Below are 15,059 nucleotides of genomic sequence, written 5' to 3' on the forward strand. Positions count from 1 at the left end.
AAACATCTGATAATTGTTCTATGGGCTCTAAAGTTTCTTGTTGTTATTGCTTTGGACAGTACAAGGGGTTCTTTGACAGTTAGTTTAGAGATACAGTGTGGAAGTCCGCACCGATCACCCGTACAGTCGTTCTATTCTACACACTAGGGACAATTTCCAGAAGCCAATAAACCTACAAACCTGCACGTCTTTGGAATGCGTGGGAAAACTGGAGCACCAGGAGGAATCCCAAACTCTGTACATACACCTGTGTTCGGGATTGAACCCAGGTCTTTGGCGCTGTAAGGGCAGCAACGCTACCACTGTACCAAACCAGCAATGTAAAAGCATAGTTTTTAACAAACACTTTAGTCTACACATCTCAAAGATTTAGCATGAACAAAATTAAAGTACATTCTGAAATATTAACACTTTAATATATAAATCTCAAGGTCCATTTCTTTGAAATATTTATCAAAGGGAAGTACAATTCACAAACAATTATTTCTGTCAGACTGAACAGCAGATTGAAGAAGAGTCCCGATCCGAAACATCGCCCTTCCATGTCCTCAAGGATTCTGTCTGATCCGCTGAGTTACTCCAGCAATTTGTATTCTATGTTAGATTCCAGCAGCTGCAGTTACTTGTGCCTATTTTCTGTTAGATTGAGCAGTTTATCGACATTATCATGCTTAGTTGAATTATAAAAGCCCACACGAGTACACACCTAGTTTCAACAATTTGGAACATTTTTTAAGGGTTTTTAAACCGTGAGAATATCGTAAAAGAGAAACTGCTGGAAACATGCAGCAGGTCAGGTGGCATGTCTGGAAAAAGAAAACAGGCTAACATTACAATTCAAAGCCGCTTCTCTGTAAATGGCAACACAGAGAAGGTGGGGCCGAGAGAGAGAGAGAGAGAGAGAGAGGGAGATGGGTAGGATAAGGGGAACACTTCTGATAGCCAGAGGCCAAGCTTGCTCAAATGATCCCTACACAGTCTAGTTAACAGATCAACATTGGCATTGCATTGACCACCCAGTCAGTTGGTGAGGCCACACGTGGAGTTTGGATTTGGTCACCCTGTTGCAGGAAGGATACCATTAAGCTGGAAAGAGTGCAGAGACAATTTATGAGGTAGTTGTCGGAACCTAAGGGCCTGAACTGTAGGGAGAGGTTGGGCTGGCTGGGACTTTATTCCTTTGAGTGCAGGAGGCTGAGGGATGATCTTATAGTGGTGTATAAAATAATGAGGGTGAATAGGGTGAATAAACAGTTGTTTTTCCCAGGGTTGGGGAAATCAAGACCTATAGGGCACAGGTTTAAGGTGAGGGGAAGGTTTAATACAACGCAACGAGCAGCTTTCCCACACAGAGGGTGGTGGGTATGTGGGACGACCTGTTGAAGAGGTAGTTGAGGCAGGTACAATTACAACATATAAAATACATTATTCAGGTACATGGATAGGAAATGCATGCAAATGGGACTAACGTAAATGGGGCATCTTGGTTGCTATGGACGAGTTGGGCCGAACGGCCTGTTTCGGTACTGCGTTTCTCTGTCAGATATTTCCTTGGTCCTTTCCGTCCTTTGCCCAACCGCTCTGCACCGTAAAATTCATTTGTTGTCCCATTTTGTCAGTTCTAATGAAGGGTCTGCAAACTGCAATGTTAAACCGTTTCTCTTCCCACAGACGTGGCCTAGAATACTCTCATCGACTGAGCTCCTCATCCTTACAAAGAGGCTCAGGGTGATTAGCTGTCCTACAGGTAATATAAATACCAATATAATTATAATTAGAGACTTTTTTTCTGCACAAAGGAAAGCAGTGAGAATTTTTTAATGTTTAGGAAGGAACTGCAGATGCTGGTTTACACCGAAAATAGACACAAAATACTGAAGTAACTCAGTGGGTCAGGCAGCATCTCTGGGGAAAAGGAAAAGGCGACGTTTCGGTTCGGAACCCTTCTTCAGACTTCAGACTCTCTCATTCTGAAGAAGGGTTTTGACCCAAAACTTCACCTATTCCTTCTCTCCAGAGCTGCTGAGTAACTGCACAATTTTGTGAGAATCCTTCTCTGTTCAGAAATACATCATGTTTGTGGTGGGCTGATATTTTTGCAATCTCGATGTGCTTGTTCTCACTGATTCATTCAGCATGTGCCTCACCTCTAAAACTGTCTTTCTAAACACACATCCTCAGTTACTGATGCTGGAAACATTATAAAATGTTCAGCATGGGAAAACTATCCATTCTGTTAGTTAGAAATCTTATATTGTTTGCTTCAGGTTTTAGTTTCACACAGTTTTTAGTCATGGAGATTATAGTTTCTAATCTTTGCAGTTTTTGTTGAATGTTTCAGTTTTGTTACTTGACCCGTGGGATGATAGGTTTTTGTCTTGCTCTGTATGCCAGCTTTAGCTCCCTGTAGGGTGAACCTTGAGTCCATTCCAATTTTGTTCATGGCAACATTATCCTGTATTGACAGCACTGATCCCATGTTTTTTGCCAGGATTTACGCCACCGGCATCATTGACATCTAGGAGAAAACAAAACACACTATTTCAAAATGAACAATTTTAAGTTTAGATTGGTTCAGTTATAGCCACAGAGTTATAGAGTGATACAGTGTGGAAACAGGCCCTTCAGCCCAACTTGTCCACACCGGCCAACATATCCGAGCTACACTAGTCGCACCTGCCTGTGCTTGGTCCATATCCCTCCAAACTTGTCCTATCCATGTACCTGTCAGTTCAGTTTAGTTATACTGTGTGGAAAAGGACCCTTCGCCACACCGAGTGGGCAGATCAGCGATCAGCCCGTACACTAGCATTATCCTACACACACTAGGGACAATTTACAATCTTTACCGAAGCCAATTAACTCTACAAACTTGTACGTCTTTGGAGTATGGAAGGAAACTAGGGCACCCGGGAAAACCCACACGGTCACAGGTAGAAGGCAAAAACTCTGTAAATTCTTAAATAGTTCTATCCTACACACTAGCGACAATTTACAAAAGTCAATTAAACTACAAACCTGCGAGTCTTTGGAATGTGGGAGGAACCCGGTAGAAAAAACCCATGTAGTCACAGGGAGAATGTACAAACTCCATACAGACAGCACCCATAGTCAGGACATAGTCATGTGCTTGCTAAACTGGCAGCTAGGTCAGTGGCAAACTGAAACCCCCCAAATGTGTTTTTACAGCGAGAAAACAATGTGACTTTAATTCCAGATCTGAGCATAGAAACTTTCAAATTGCCATGACAATCTAAATTCATTTAGAGAATCACAGAATCGTATGGTCATACAGCAGGGCAACAGGCCCTTTGGCTCAACTCCTCCATGCCGCCCCATTTAAGCTAGTCCCATTTGCCCACATCTGCCCCATATCCCTCTAAACCTTTCCTACCCATATACCTGTCCAAGTGTCTCTTAAATGCTGTTATAGTACCTGCCTCAACCACCTTCTCTGGCAGCTTGTTCTGTATACCCATCACCCTCTGTGCGAAAAGGTTGCCCCTCAGATTCCTATTAAATCTTCCCCCTATCTCCTTATACCTATATCCTCTGGTTCTTGATTTCTTACGATTAGATCTCCCCAATGTCTCCAGTAAACCAAGTCCCTGAAGTTAGTCAGATGTAAAAATTGTTCCCATCTGCTTATGCTACATCTTTCCTTTTTCCTAACTCTTCGGTCAAAGTTTCCCCAAAGATCCTACTGTGAAAAATGTAGGGTGGCACAGTGGTGCACGGGTAGAGCTGTTGCCTTACAGCGCCAGAGACCCAGGTTCAATCCTGACCTTAGTGTACAGCGATGAACTCGGTGAACCAAGGGGCCTGCTTCCTCGATGTATCTCTTTAAATAAATTGTCGTTTTAATATTTTTTATTATTTTATACAATTTTTTAACAAAACAGAACAAAACAAACAAAAAATAAAAATAAAAAATAAAAAACTGAAAAAGACAACAGGAAAAAAAAAGGAGGGAAAAAAAATAATTATAATTTAAAAAAATAATAATAATAAAACAAAGCCGCCAGACATAACAGTATTGGTACAATCCACATGGTGTTACACAGTCATGCATTGCAAAAGATCATGTATGTATAGCTATCATTTAATTGCGCATTTTTTCGAACAGGGGAGGTGTAGCATTACGTGGGTGGCCCGTCGGTCTTAACCTGTTGCTTGGTCTGAGTTGTGGTGGGGGGTGTAGTGATTTCCTGTATCGTTAGGATCTATTTTATTGGCCGCCACCATACAAGCCTCCAGCTGAATTTTGTTCTTCAGACGTGAAAGTTACAAGAAGGACCCCTCAGTCTCGGAGCATCACCAAAAAGTTCGCCAACTCCATAGTTTCTGGCATCAGAGAATATCTATTCTCCATAGACCGCAGCAAACCCACTTAACTATTTCCTTAGCACCTCCGCCTATCTTTGTCTTGAGGATAAGAGCCAGAACCACCACATATGGTTAACAGAACCATCTGCAGGACGAGGTTTAAATGTTTAATCACATCAAATGTCATCTCTACGTTTTTTCCAAACTCATACCGCTGAAGTCAATTTGCCATGATATGGAACACCGCTTAGGTTTTTTGGCACCTTCATGCTTTAATGACAATTGTTGATCAACCAATTGCTCGATTTACTCTCAGATATAACATCTAGTATCACGAGATGGAAACAATGGTCTTTGGACCCTATTGAGTTCCTGACGGAAAGCTGTGATTGACCACTTGTTTACACTAGTTCTGTGTTTTCACTTTCTCAATCCATCCTCATATATTAAGGGACAATATGACATTATGAGGCCAAAATTAACCACCAGGAAATCAGGTATCGGCAGTGGAAAACCCATGTGGTCACAAGGGTAGAAGTTTGTAACCGGCATCCACACAGGGACAGCATCCGAAGTACGGGTTGAGGAATTGTGACTCGGACGCATGCTCTCTAACGTTGCTCGGTGCCGACACCGTGTCTGGTCGTTGTGACAACTCACCCCGGTTTAGGAGTATTTAATCCGTGTATGTACTAGGGACCATAACCCACCCTTGCAACTCGTCATGTCTTGCACTGGAGTCACGCGTGCCTATGCTGTTATACCCCAGTACTGCCTCAACTTAGACCACAATAGGTACTGATAATAATGAAATCCGTTGTCACTGCTTCTTGCCAGTAACACTAAAAAAGGTAAATTACACCTCTTTGATTAAAAACTTCCCTATTCCTTAATTTAGAAACAACCACGTGAAAGCCATCTCAGCAGCTCCATAACACATCGCTATTGGCCTTATATTACCCTGCACTTAGATTTACAGAGAAGCTTTTTATTCGTCAAATAAGGATCCAACCACAATAGATCAGAATCACAGTTACAAATTATATAATGTGCTTTTTAAGGAGATGTAAGTTTCCACTAGCTCAATTTCTGCAGAGTATGAGAGGGAAGTAAAGTACAAATTTCTCCATTAACTTTTTAGGTAATACAGTCCCAGGGGAAATGTGATTAATTTATATTGGAAACAATCTCAAAAACGCCCCCCCCCCAATGACAAGGACTTGGAGCACAGGCCATAGATCGGTCTATTCTGCTTTTGAAAAATGGCATGCTATGCACTTGCCAAATGATAAAGGTCGCCTTGACTGAGCTATCAACATTCGATAGTATTGGTCCCTGAATTGTACACTAGGTGAAGTTCCATCTCCTCTTCAGGGCGCAGGTAAAAAAAACTGTCTCTCCTATCACAGACTTGGACAGTTCTAATAAGCATAGAGGATGTAAATCGTTAATAAAGTCCTAAGAATTATTTAAATAAGTAAATACGATCGTAGCAGGGAAGTGGCACGAATTGGCTGTTCAGCTCCTCATGTCACTGCGGGATATTCAATTAGGCGGATCTTTACCTTAGTTAGCGTCTAGATAAATTGTTACGTAATCCAGTATACAGTAAAAAGCCTTTTTGGTTGCGCTGCCGATCGCCAGTCAAAGCAGAATGTTACTAGACTTCCAACCAACGCCGGTCTTCACATTGTATGCAAGCGAAAGTCAATGATTAAATGATAGATTGGACAGGCCACGGCCATTGTGGGCCGAGTATGGTCTGTCAGGTGAGCTAATTGTTATTAATTGGTTATATGGAGTTAGATGGTGACTGCAAAATGATGTAAGTTGGGTGACGGTCAGGAACGGCAGCCAGCTGGGGTTGTGTGAGGACCGTTCTAGTTGCTTTAAGAACAGCCTGGAAAGAAATACTGTAACTGCGAATCTGGAGGTATATGCCATTTCAAACTTATGTTTAATCTGTACCTGATGGGAGGGAAGAAGGAGGGAGTGGGACTGGGGTGAGGGAGGTGAGGTGAATGGTCCTTGATTATGCTGGCTGATTGCGTGTGTTAGATGGAATCAATGGAAGGGGATGGTTGCGTGATGGTCGGGCTACGTCAGTCAATCCCCCCCTTGCAATGTCTTTAATCGTTGGATGGAGTTTTCACAAACCAGGCGTGATGCCTTCCCAACAACAGGTTTCAGCACTTGTCCTGTGATAATGTTTTTGAATCCGCTTAAGATTTTTTTTTAAATCTGTTTTTATGTCGGGAAGAGGGGCGAGAGAGAGGCAGGCAAGGGAGGAGGAGAAGGGAGGGGAGGGGAGAGGAAGGAGGAGGAGGAGGAGGGAGAGGGAGAGGGAGAGGAAGGGAAGGAAGAGGAAGGGGAGGAGGAGAAAGAGGGGGGAAGGGGGGGGAGAGGGGAGAGGAAGGGGAGGAGAGGGGAGGGGCGGGGAGAGAGGGGAGGAGAGGGGGGAGGGAGGAGGGGAAGGAGGAGAGGGAGAGGGGAAGGGAGGAGAGGGAGGAGCAGGAAGGACGAGGGGGGAGAGAGAGGAGAGGAGGGGAGGAGAGGAGGGGAGAGGAGAGGAGGAGGAGAGGAGGAGGGGAGGGGAGAGGGGGAGAGGAAGGGAGAGAGGGAGAGGAGAGAGAGGAGAGGAAGAGAAGGGGGAGAGAGAGAAGAGGGAGGGCAGGGAAGGGGGGGGAGAGGGGAGGGAGGAGAGGGAAGGGAAGAGGGAGAGAGGGGAGGGGGGCAGGGAGGGAGGGAAGGAGAGAGAGGAGAGAGGGAGAGGGGGGAGAGGAGAGGGAGAGGAGAGGAGGGGAGGAGAGAGGGAGGGGGAGGGGGGGAGGAGAGAGAGGGGGGGGGGAGAGAGGAGAGGGGAGAGAGAGAGAATGGAGGGGGAGGGAGAGGAGAGAGGAGAGGGAGAGGGAGAGGGAGGGGGAGGAGAGAGAGAGAGGGGGAGGAGAGGAGAGGGGAGGGGAGGAGAGAAGGGGAGAGGGAGGAGAGAGGGAGAGAAGAGAAGAGAGAGAGAGAGAGGGAGAGGGAAGAGGGGGGAGGAGAGGGGAAGAGAGAGAGAGGAGGGAGGGGGGGAGAGAGGAAAAGAGGAGGAGGGAGAGGAAGGGAAGGAGAAGAGGAGGGGGAGGGGCGAGGGAGAGGAGGGAGAAGGAGGAGGGGGGGGAGGAGGAGAGGGAGAGGGAGGAGAGGGGGGGAGAGGAGGGGAGGGAGGAGAGGAGAGAGAGAGGGAGGGGGAGAGAGAGAGGAGAGGAGAGGAGAGGAGAGGAAGGAGAGGAGCGGAGAGGAGAGGAGAGAGGGGAGAGAGGGAGGGAGAGGAGAGAGAGAGGAGAGGAGACAGAGGGAGGGGAGAGGAGAGGAGGAGGAGAGGAGAGGAGGGGAAGGAGAGAAGAGGAGAGGGGGAGGAGGAGGGAGAGGAGAGGGGAGGAGAGGGGAGGAGAGAGGAGAGGGAGAGAGGAGAGAGAGGAGGGAGGGAGGGAGAGGGGGAGAGAGAGAGAGGGGGGGGAGAGGGGGGGAGGGGGAGGAGGAGGAGAGAGAGAGGAGAGGAGGAGGAGAGGAGAGGAGAGAGAGGAGGAGAGGAGGGAAGAGAGGAGGAGAGAAGAGAGAGAGGAGAGAGAGGGGAGGGAGGAGAGGAGAGGGGAGAGGGAGAGTGAGAGGAGAGGAGAGGGGAGAGAGAGAGGAGGGGAGGAGAGAGAGGAGAGGAGGGGAGGGAAGGGAGGGAGGGAGAGCGTGAGGGAGGAGAGGAGAGGAGAGGGGAGGAGAGGGGAGGAGAGGAGAGGAGAAGAGAGGAGGAGAGGAATTAAGAGTGGGAGGAAGGAGAGGAGAGGAGAGGAGAGGAGAGGAGAGGAGAGGCAGAGGAGAGCCCCTGAGAGGGAGGAGAGGAGAGAGAAGAGGAGAGGAGAGGAGAGGGGAGGGGAGGAGAGATTCAGATTCAAATTCAGATTCAATTTAATTGAGGGAAAGAGGGAGAGGGAGAGGGGAGGAGAGGGGGGAGAGGAGAGGAGAGATGAGATTAGAGGGGGAGGAAAGGAGAGGAGAGGAGAGGAGAGGGGAGGGGAGGGAGAGGAGAGGAGAGGAGAGGAGAGGAGGGGAGAGGGGAGGGGAGGACACGCTCGCCTGAAGATTGAGGAAGAGAGAGAGGAGACGCAAGGAAGTAACGATCACAGAGAGAGGGGAGGAGAGGATTGAGGGGGAGGTGGAGGGGGAGGTAGAGAGAGAGGGAGAGAGAGGGGGAGGAGAGGGGAGGAGAGAGAGGACAGAGAAAGGAGGAGGGGGAGAGAGGGGAGGAGGAGAGGGGGGAGAGAAAAGGAGGAGAGAGGGCAGGGAGAGTGAGGACACGCGGACGAGGAGAGGGGAGGGGAGAGAGTGAGGAGAGGGAGGAGAGGAGAGGGGGAGGACAGGCGGTGAGGGGGGGGAGGAGAGGGAGGAGAGGAGAGAGGAGGAGGGGGGAGGGGAGGAGAGGAGGGGGAGAGGGGGCAGGAGGGGAGAGGAGGGGGAAAAGAGTTCCCGAGACCTTCGGACCAGGAGGGAGAAGCGGGAGTGAGGAAGAGGGGAAAATGAGGGAGGGGCTACAGGAGGAGGGAAAGGGGAGGGGAGGATCCAGCGCAGTGGAGGGGAAGGGGGAGAGAAAACCAATAGATTACGATGAGGAGAGGGGCTGGGGGAATTTTAAAGTTATGCAGGGCAACCTTACACAGAGGGTCCCTGAACATGCTGCCGGGGATGGTGTGGAGACAGATATGATGGTTGCATTTAAGAGGGTTTTAGATAGGGACATGGATACGCAGAGAATGGAAGGATATGGATCACATGCAGGTACAACTGTTTAACCTGGCATCACATGCTCAGCATGGATATCAAGTCAAATTAAGAAAGTTTTATTGTCATATGTCCCAAAGAGAACAATAACATTCTTACTTGCAGCAACACAACAGATATAATAAATGCAGTTTACACACACTGCAAAAAGACAACTCCAATGCCAGCAAGTCCATAGGTCAGACCATCGGTCAGTGTCGTAGGTTGCCGAACCCTGTCCTAGATGTTTGGCCTCATTGTGGTCCTCCCCATGTTTTACAACCGATTCACCTGGTTAGTTTTATCTCCGGCTGCTTCATGTTGTCGGCGGCTGCACATCCAACCAAGAAAGAAGAGAAGAGAAGAGATGTGACGTCACTCACAGCCGCCAACTGACGCCCTTACCAGACCGCACAGATCGTTGTGATATGGCGCAAAAAGACAAACTGTGCAGGGACTGAAGACAGCGTGAGAATTCTGTCATCAGCGTGAGAATTGGCTGAAATGCGTGACTCTCACGCTCAAAGCGTGGGAATTGGCAGCCCTGTCTAAGGCCAGGATGTGACAACAGACAGGGAGACACAGGGAGACACATACACAAAGGAAGACAGACACACACACACAGGAGACACACACACACACACACACACAGACACACACACACAGGGAGACACACACACACACACACACACAGACACACACACACACACACACACACACAGACAAACACACACACACACACACACACACACACACACACACACACACACACACACACACACACACACAGACACACACACACACACACACACAGACACACACACACACACATACACACACACACACACACACACACACAGACACACACACACACACACACACACAGGAAGACACACACACAGGAGACACACACACACACACACACAGGGAGACACACACACACACAGGGAGACACACACACACAGGGAGACACACACAGGGAGACACACACACAGGGAGACACACACACACAGGGAGACACACACACACACACAGAGACACACACACAGGGGGAGACACACACACAGGGACACACACACACACACACGGAGACACACACACACACAGGGACACACACACACAGGGAGACACACACACAGACACACACAGACACACACACACAGGGAGAGACACACACACACAGGGACACACACACACACACAGGGACACACAGACACACACAGGGAGACACACACACACACAGGGAGACACACACACACAGGGAGACACACGCACACAGGAGAGACACACGCACACAGGGAGACACACGCACACAGGGAGACACGCACACACACACACACACAGGGAGACACACACAAAACAGGGAGACACACACACACAGGGATACACACGCACACAGGGATACACACACACCTTTCCTTCCCCCCTCCCTCCCTTTCCTCCCCTCCCTCCTCCTCCTCACGCTTCCTCTTTCTCCCATTCCTTCATCCCCTTTCTACATTCCCTCCCCCGTCTCTCTTTGCCTCCATCCCTCCCTTTTTTTCTCTCTCTCTCTCTCTTTTCTCCCCTCCCTCTCTTTCCCCGGCTGCCCCGTCTGGCGGGTACGGTGTAGCGTGGATTGGCGGTGCTGGCGCTGCCGTGTGAGCTGAAGGGCAGGAGGGAGGGAGGGAGGGAGGGAGGGAGCGAGGTTGCCGCGGCAGCCGGAAGCGCAGCGCTCGCAGACGGCTCACAAAAGCGCTGACACCCGCTGCCCAGGACCGACGCGCTTCCCCAATCCGTGCAGATCGCTGTCATGCGGCGCAAACTTGAGACAAACTGTGCAGCAAAGATCCTATAGCTCCACTATAGCACAGGGAGCAGCTATAGGATCTTTGCTGTGCAGGGACTGAAGACAGCCTGTCAGCGTGAGAATTCTGTCTTCAGCGTGAAGGCTTGAGAATTGGCTGAAATGCGTGAGTGTCACGCTCAAAGCGTGAGAGTTGGCAGCCCTGTTATAGGTGAAGGGCTTATTCCTGTGTTGTATTGTTCTGTTTATAATCTTACAGTCTGTCATTTATTACATAATCTACCCAGTGTAAAGAAGGATCGATCAGGTTATGGACATCTCGGGTACTGAACTCAAATTCTGCTCATCCCATTTTTTGCTTAATCATTTATTCATTCAGGATGTCTGCTGATATGACAATGCAAATTGCTTCCTAATAATTTCAAGTAGTTTACAACGTAGATAACCTTTTTAGCCAGACAAGGGAGATTACCATGCAATCAAACTGTTCCAAAGATAAGAGTCGCTGCAGACCAAACACAAGCCAGTGAAACAAAGTAAAATTCAATCCCATTCCCAGGAATACAGCTGGGGGGGGGGGGGGGGGAGAGAAATGTGAAGTTTATTGTGCAGAAACTACAGAGGGCTATAATAAAGGTACAAGAGTGGTCATATAAATGGGGATTCAAATTTTCTGTGGAAAAAACAAAGATAATGTTTTTTACTAGGAAGAAAATTGGTAGTGAGGTAAAACTAAAATTATATAACCAGGAATTGGAGAGAGTAAAATACTATAAATTTTCAGGTTTATGGTTTGATGAGAGGATTACATGGATGGTTCATATTCAGAAAGTAGTGGACAAATGTAAGAAGATACTTAATGTAATGAGATGTTTAGTTGGATGTGATTGGGGAGCAGATAGAACAGCTTTGAAGGCTATATACAGTGGGTTAATTAGATCTGTGTTAGATTATGGTTGTGTGGTGTATGGGTCCGCATCAAGTACTTCTCTTAAGAAAATAGACAACATTCAATATCGGGCATTGAGAATATGTACAGGTGCAATAAAAACAACTCCAACAGCAGCATTACAGGTTGAAAATGGGGGAGATGCTTCTAGAGATGAGAAGGATACAGCTTTCATTGAATTATTGGATTAACCTACAGGGCCACAGTCAAGAACACCCAGCACAAGTTGCTGTCAAACCATGCTGGGAAAAGGAGAGAAGGGAAACAAAACGTTTTGGATGGACAGTGACCCAGAGAGCATTACAAATCAGCATAGCACAATTAAATGTGGTTCCAACGGTTCCATTACCTTCAATTCCACCTTGGATACTTCCAGATGCAACAGTAGACTTTACAATATTAGAACAGAAAAACAAGGATAAACAACGTATGTATAATTCATTCATCATACAGGAATACATTGACAGATACTACAGTTTTGTCCAAATTTATACAGATGCATCAAAAGATTCAGTAGATAAAGTAGGAGTAGCATTTATTGTACCAGAATTTCACATCAAAGTAGGGAAGAGGATCAATAATGAGGTCTCAGTATACACAGGTGAAATGATTGCAATATTGTTAGCGGTGCAGTGGGTCGAGGATACTAGGCCTTTAAGGACAATTATTTGTTCAGATTGAAGTTTAGCAATAAAGAGTTTACAGCACAGCCATTCAGACAGTAGACCAGACATTTTGATTGAAATACAACAAACACTATTCAGAATTCAAATGATGGGGCTTACAGTCATATTTTTATGGGTACCAGCACATATTGGCATTAGAGGAAACAAAATGGCAGGTAAGGTGGCAAAAGAGGTAACAAAAAGAAGTAAGATTGATTTAAGTATTAACATAGGTAAAACTGAAATTAAAGACATTATTAAGCAAAGACTGAAGGAAAGATGGCAAAAGCAATGGGAGGAAGAGCAGAAAGGATGGTGGTTCTACAGAGTCCAGAGGAAAGTGGGAGAAATGAGATGTGCAGGAAAAAACAGAAAAGAGGAGACAGCAATTTCAAGAATCAGATTTGGACACACTGGTGTGAACAGGACACTTTTTATAATAGGCAAGCATAACATAGGGAGATGTGAATACTGTGGGCAAGAAGAGACAATAGAGCATGTCATTATACATTGTGAGAGGTATGAGGAAGAAAGAAGACAAATGAGTGAACGATTCAGAAAAGAAAAAGTACAATTTGATTTAATAGATATTTTACAAAAGAATTCATATAAGTGCTATCAAATCCTATTGCTTTTTCTCAGGGTAACCAATTTGTTCGGAAAGATATAGGTTATTAGTATATAAGTTATAATGTTATTTGATCCACACTCCATACCAGTTGGTGGTGGTAATGCACTAAAAAGTTGTTTGCCAACCGCCAAAAAAAACTACATAGAAGAAGAAGGAATACAGCTGCAATTTTGTTGCTGGTTTCTCATGAATTGCTCTGCACATTTATTGGTGGAAGGTCCAGTGAATTACCGCACCTTTCAGTGGGGTAATGAAGCAAGAAGGACCAAGAAGGATGAGTGCCTTGCAATAGGTAGATTATCTTGGCCAGGAATTCTGTTAGATTCCACCAACAATCTGTTAATTAGAACCTTAGAATTAGCAACAATTACCACTCCTGGGCTGCTGTGTGCGGTTGCTAACACCAGCAAAACTCGTGTATAACAACCTTGGCAGTCAAACAATCCAGTTACATTGTGCGCACTCATATAGCTGGGTTAGTGAGAGAGAATCGTGTGCACCTTTACACCATTACTAGAAGTAATGGAAACTAGCAAACTGGGAATAGAAACTAGCAAACTGTCAACAAACCCATCTAGTTCACCTAGAAACAAGGAACTGCAGATGCTAGTTTACAAAGAAGGACACAAACTGCTGGAGTAATTCAGCCAGTCAGACAACACCCCAGGAAAACATGGATATGTGACATTTCAGGACTGAAGAAGGGTCCTGACCCGAAATGGCATCTATCCATCTATCCAACGGCATCGATGCTGTCTGTCCGGCTGAGTTATGATTTGACCTGATAGCGTGCAAACAAAGTTGTTTAGTTTGGAGATACAGCATGAAAACCTCAGCACAAAACAAGTCGGATCATTGAAAACAGAAGAATATAACTACAATTCAACTAAGTTACACTGAGTTAATCCAGTATTAAGTGTCCTCCAGAGATGCTGCCTGTTCCGCTGAGTCACTCCAGCATTTTGTGTATACTTAAGCTTAGAATACACAGTGTCTGATATAACATAGAACAGACATATCAAACTCTACCCAAAGTCCAAACGTGTACAACATCCTAGCGATGACCTGAATAACCATGTAAACAAATTGGCTGCGGTTATATTTGCAAAAGCAAACATCACTGAGTTTCATGAAGACCGCACCAGAGAGTAAATAGTCTTTCTGTGTATTCCATTATTGTGCCAATGTTTTCTATTGAAAGAATATTGTTTTTCACATTCACAATGTTCACAGAATTAAACTAATTCTCCAAGCATTTATTCTTCACTCCTCACCTGGCTCAGTGTTGCTGTGTGGAGTGGATAGAGGAGGACTGGGTCCCGTCTCCAACATCTTCCAGATCCCTAGAATAGAACTGTCTGCTCCACAGGATGACATGAGATGCTCAGACTGAGTGGGTGGACTATGCATCATGGGCAGTGACTGGCTGGATTCTGGTCTGAATGGATGTGATTGACCAGTTTCTAAGAATTCACATTCCTTAGTTTTGTTGAGTCCAGTTTTCACGGCGGCCACTGCATGGTCCTGTGGACAAAAACAGAAACATTGGACTTGCAAATCCAGCTGAAAATGTCAACCTCTCCTTTTTATACCTGATCCCTGTGTGTCTCCTGTGCTATTTCTTTCCACTGAATATGGTGTCTACTTCCCATGAGCAACAAGAACTTTGTTTGACCCGAAACATCACCTAACCTTTTTCTCCAGAGATGCTGCCTGACCTGTTACTCCAGCAGTTTGTGTTTATCTTTGGTATTAACCAGTATCTGCAGTTCTTTGTTTTTACACAAGGACTTTGTTCGAATAGCTACCAAGTAGATGTGGCAGGATATCTGATTATTGCAAATATTAAAACCAGGTCTTTTTTTCCCTCATGGAAAGACACAAAGTGCTGAAGTAACTCAGCTGGTCGGA

The 15,059-nt window shown here is 46.2% G+C and overlaps 1 protein-coding gene across 5 annotated transcripts in view; it reads right to left on the reverse strand.

Moving 5' to 3' along the window:
- Window positions 1-342: 342 nt before the first annotated feature.
- Window positions 343-15,059, reverse strand: part of ccdc57 (coiled-coil domain containing 57) — a 99,645-nt gene continuing 84,928 nt past the window's right edge. For 2 of the 5 annotated variants that reach the window (XM_055654176.1, XM_055654175.1), the window contains exons 19-20: window positions 14,423-14,672; window positions 343-2,518 (exon numbers count right to left, since the gene is read on the reverse strand). In XM_055654176.1, coding sequence (XP_055510151.1) covers window positions 2,451-2,518; window positions 14,423-14,672 — 318 coding nt within the window. In that variant the 3' untranslated portion in view covers window positions 343-2,450. Of the gene's footprint in view, window positions 2,519-8,976; window positions 9,449-14,422; window positions 14,673-15,059 lie in introns of those variants that run through there. The other 3 variants (XM_055654178.1, XM_055654174.1, XM_055654177.1) reach the window with 3 other exon arrangements.

Source organism: Leucoraja erinacea, chromosome 23 (assembly GCF_028641065.1).
Source record: "Leucoraja erinacea ecotype New England chromosome 23, Leri_hhj_1, whole genome shotgun sequence".
Lineage (NCBI taxonomy): Eukaryota > Metazoa > Chordata > Chondrichthyes > Rajiformes > Rajidae > Leucoraja > Leucoraja erinaceus.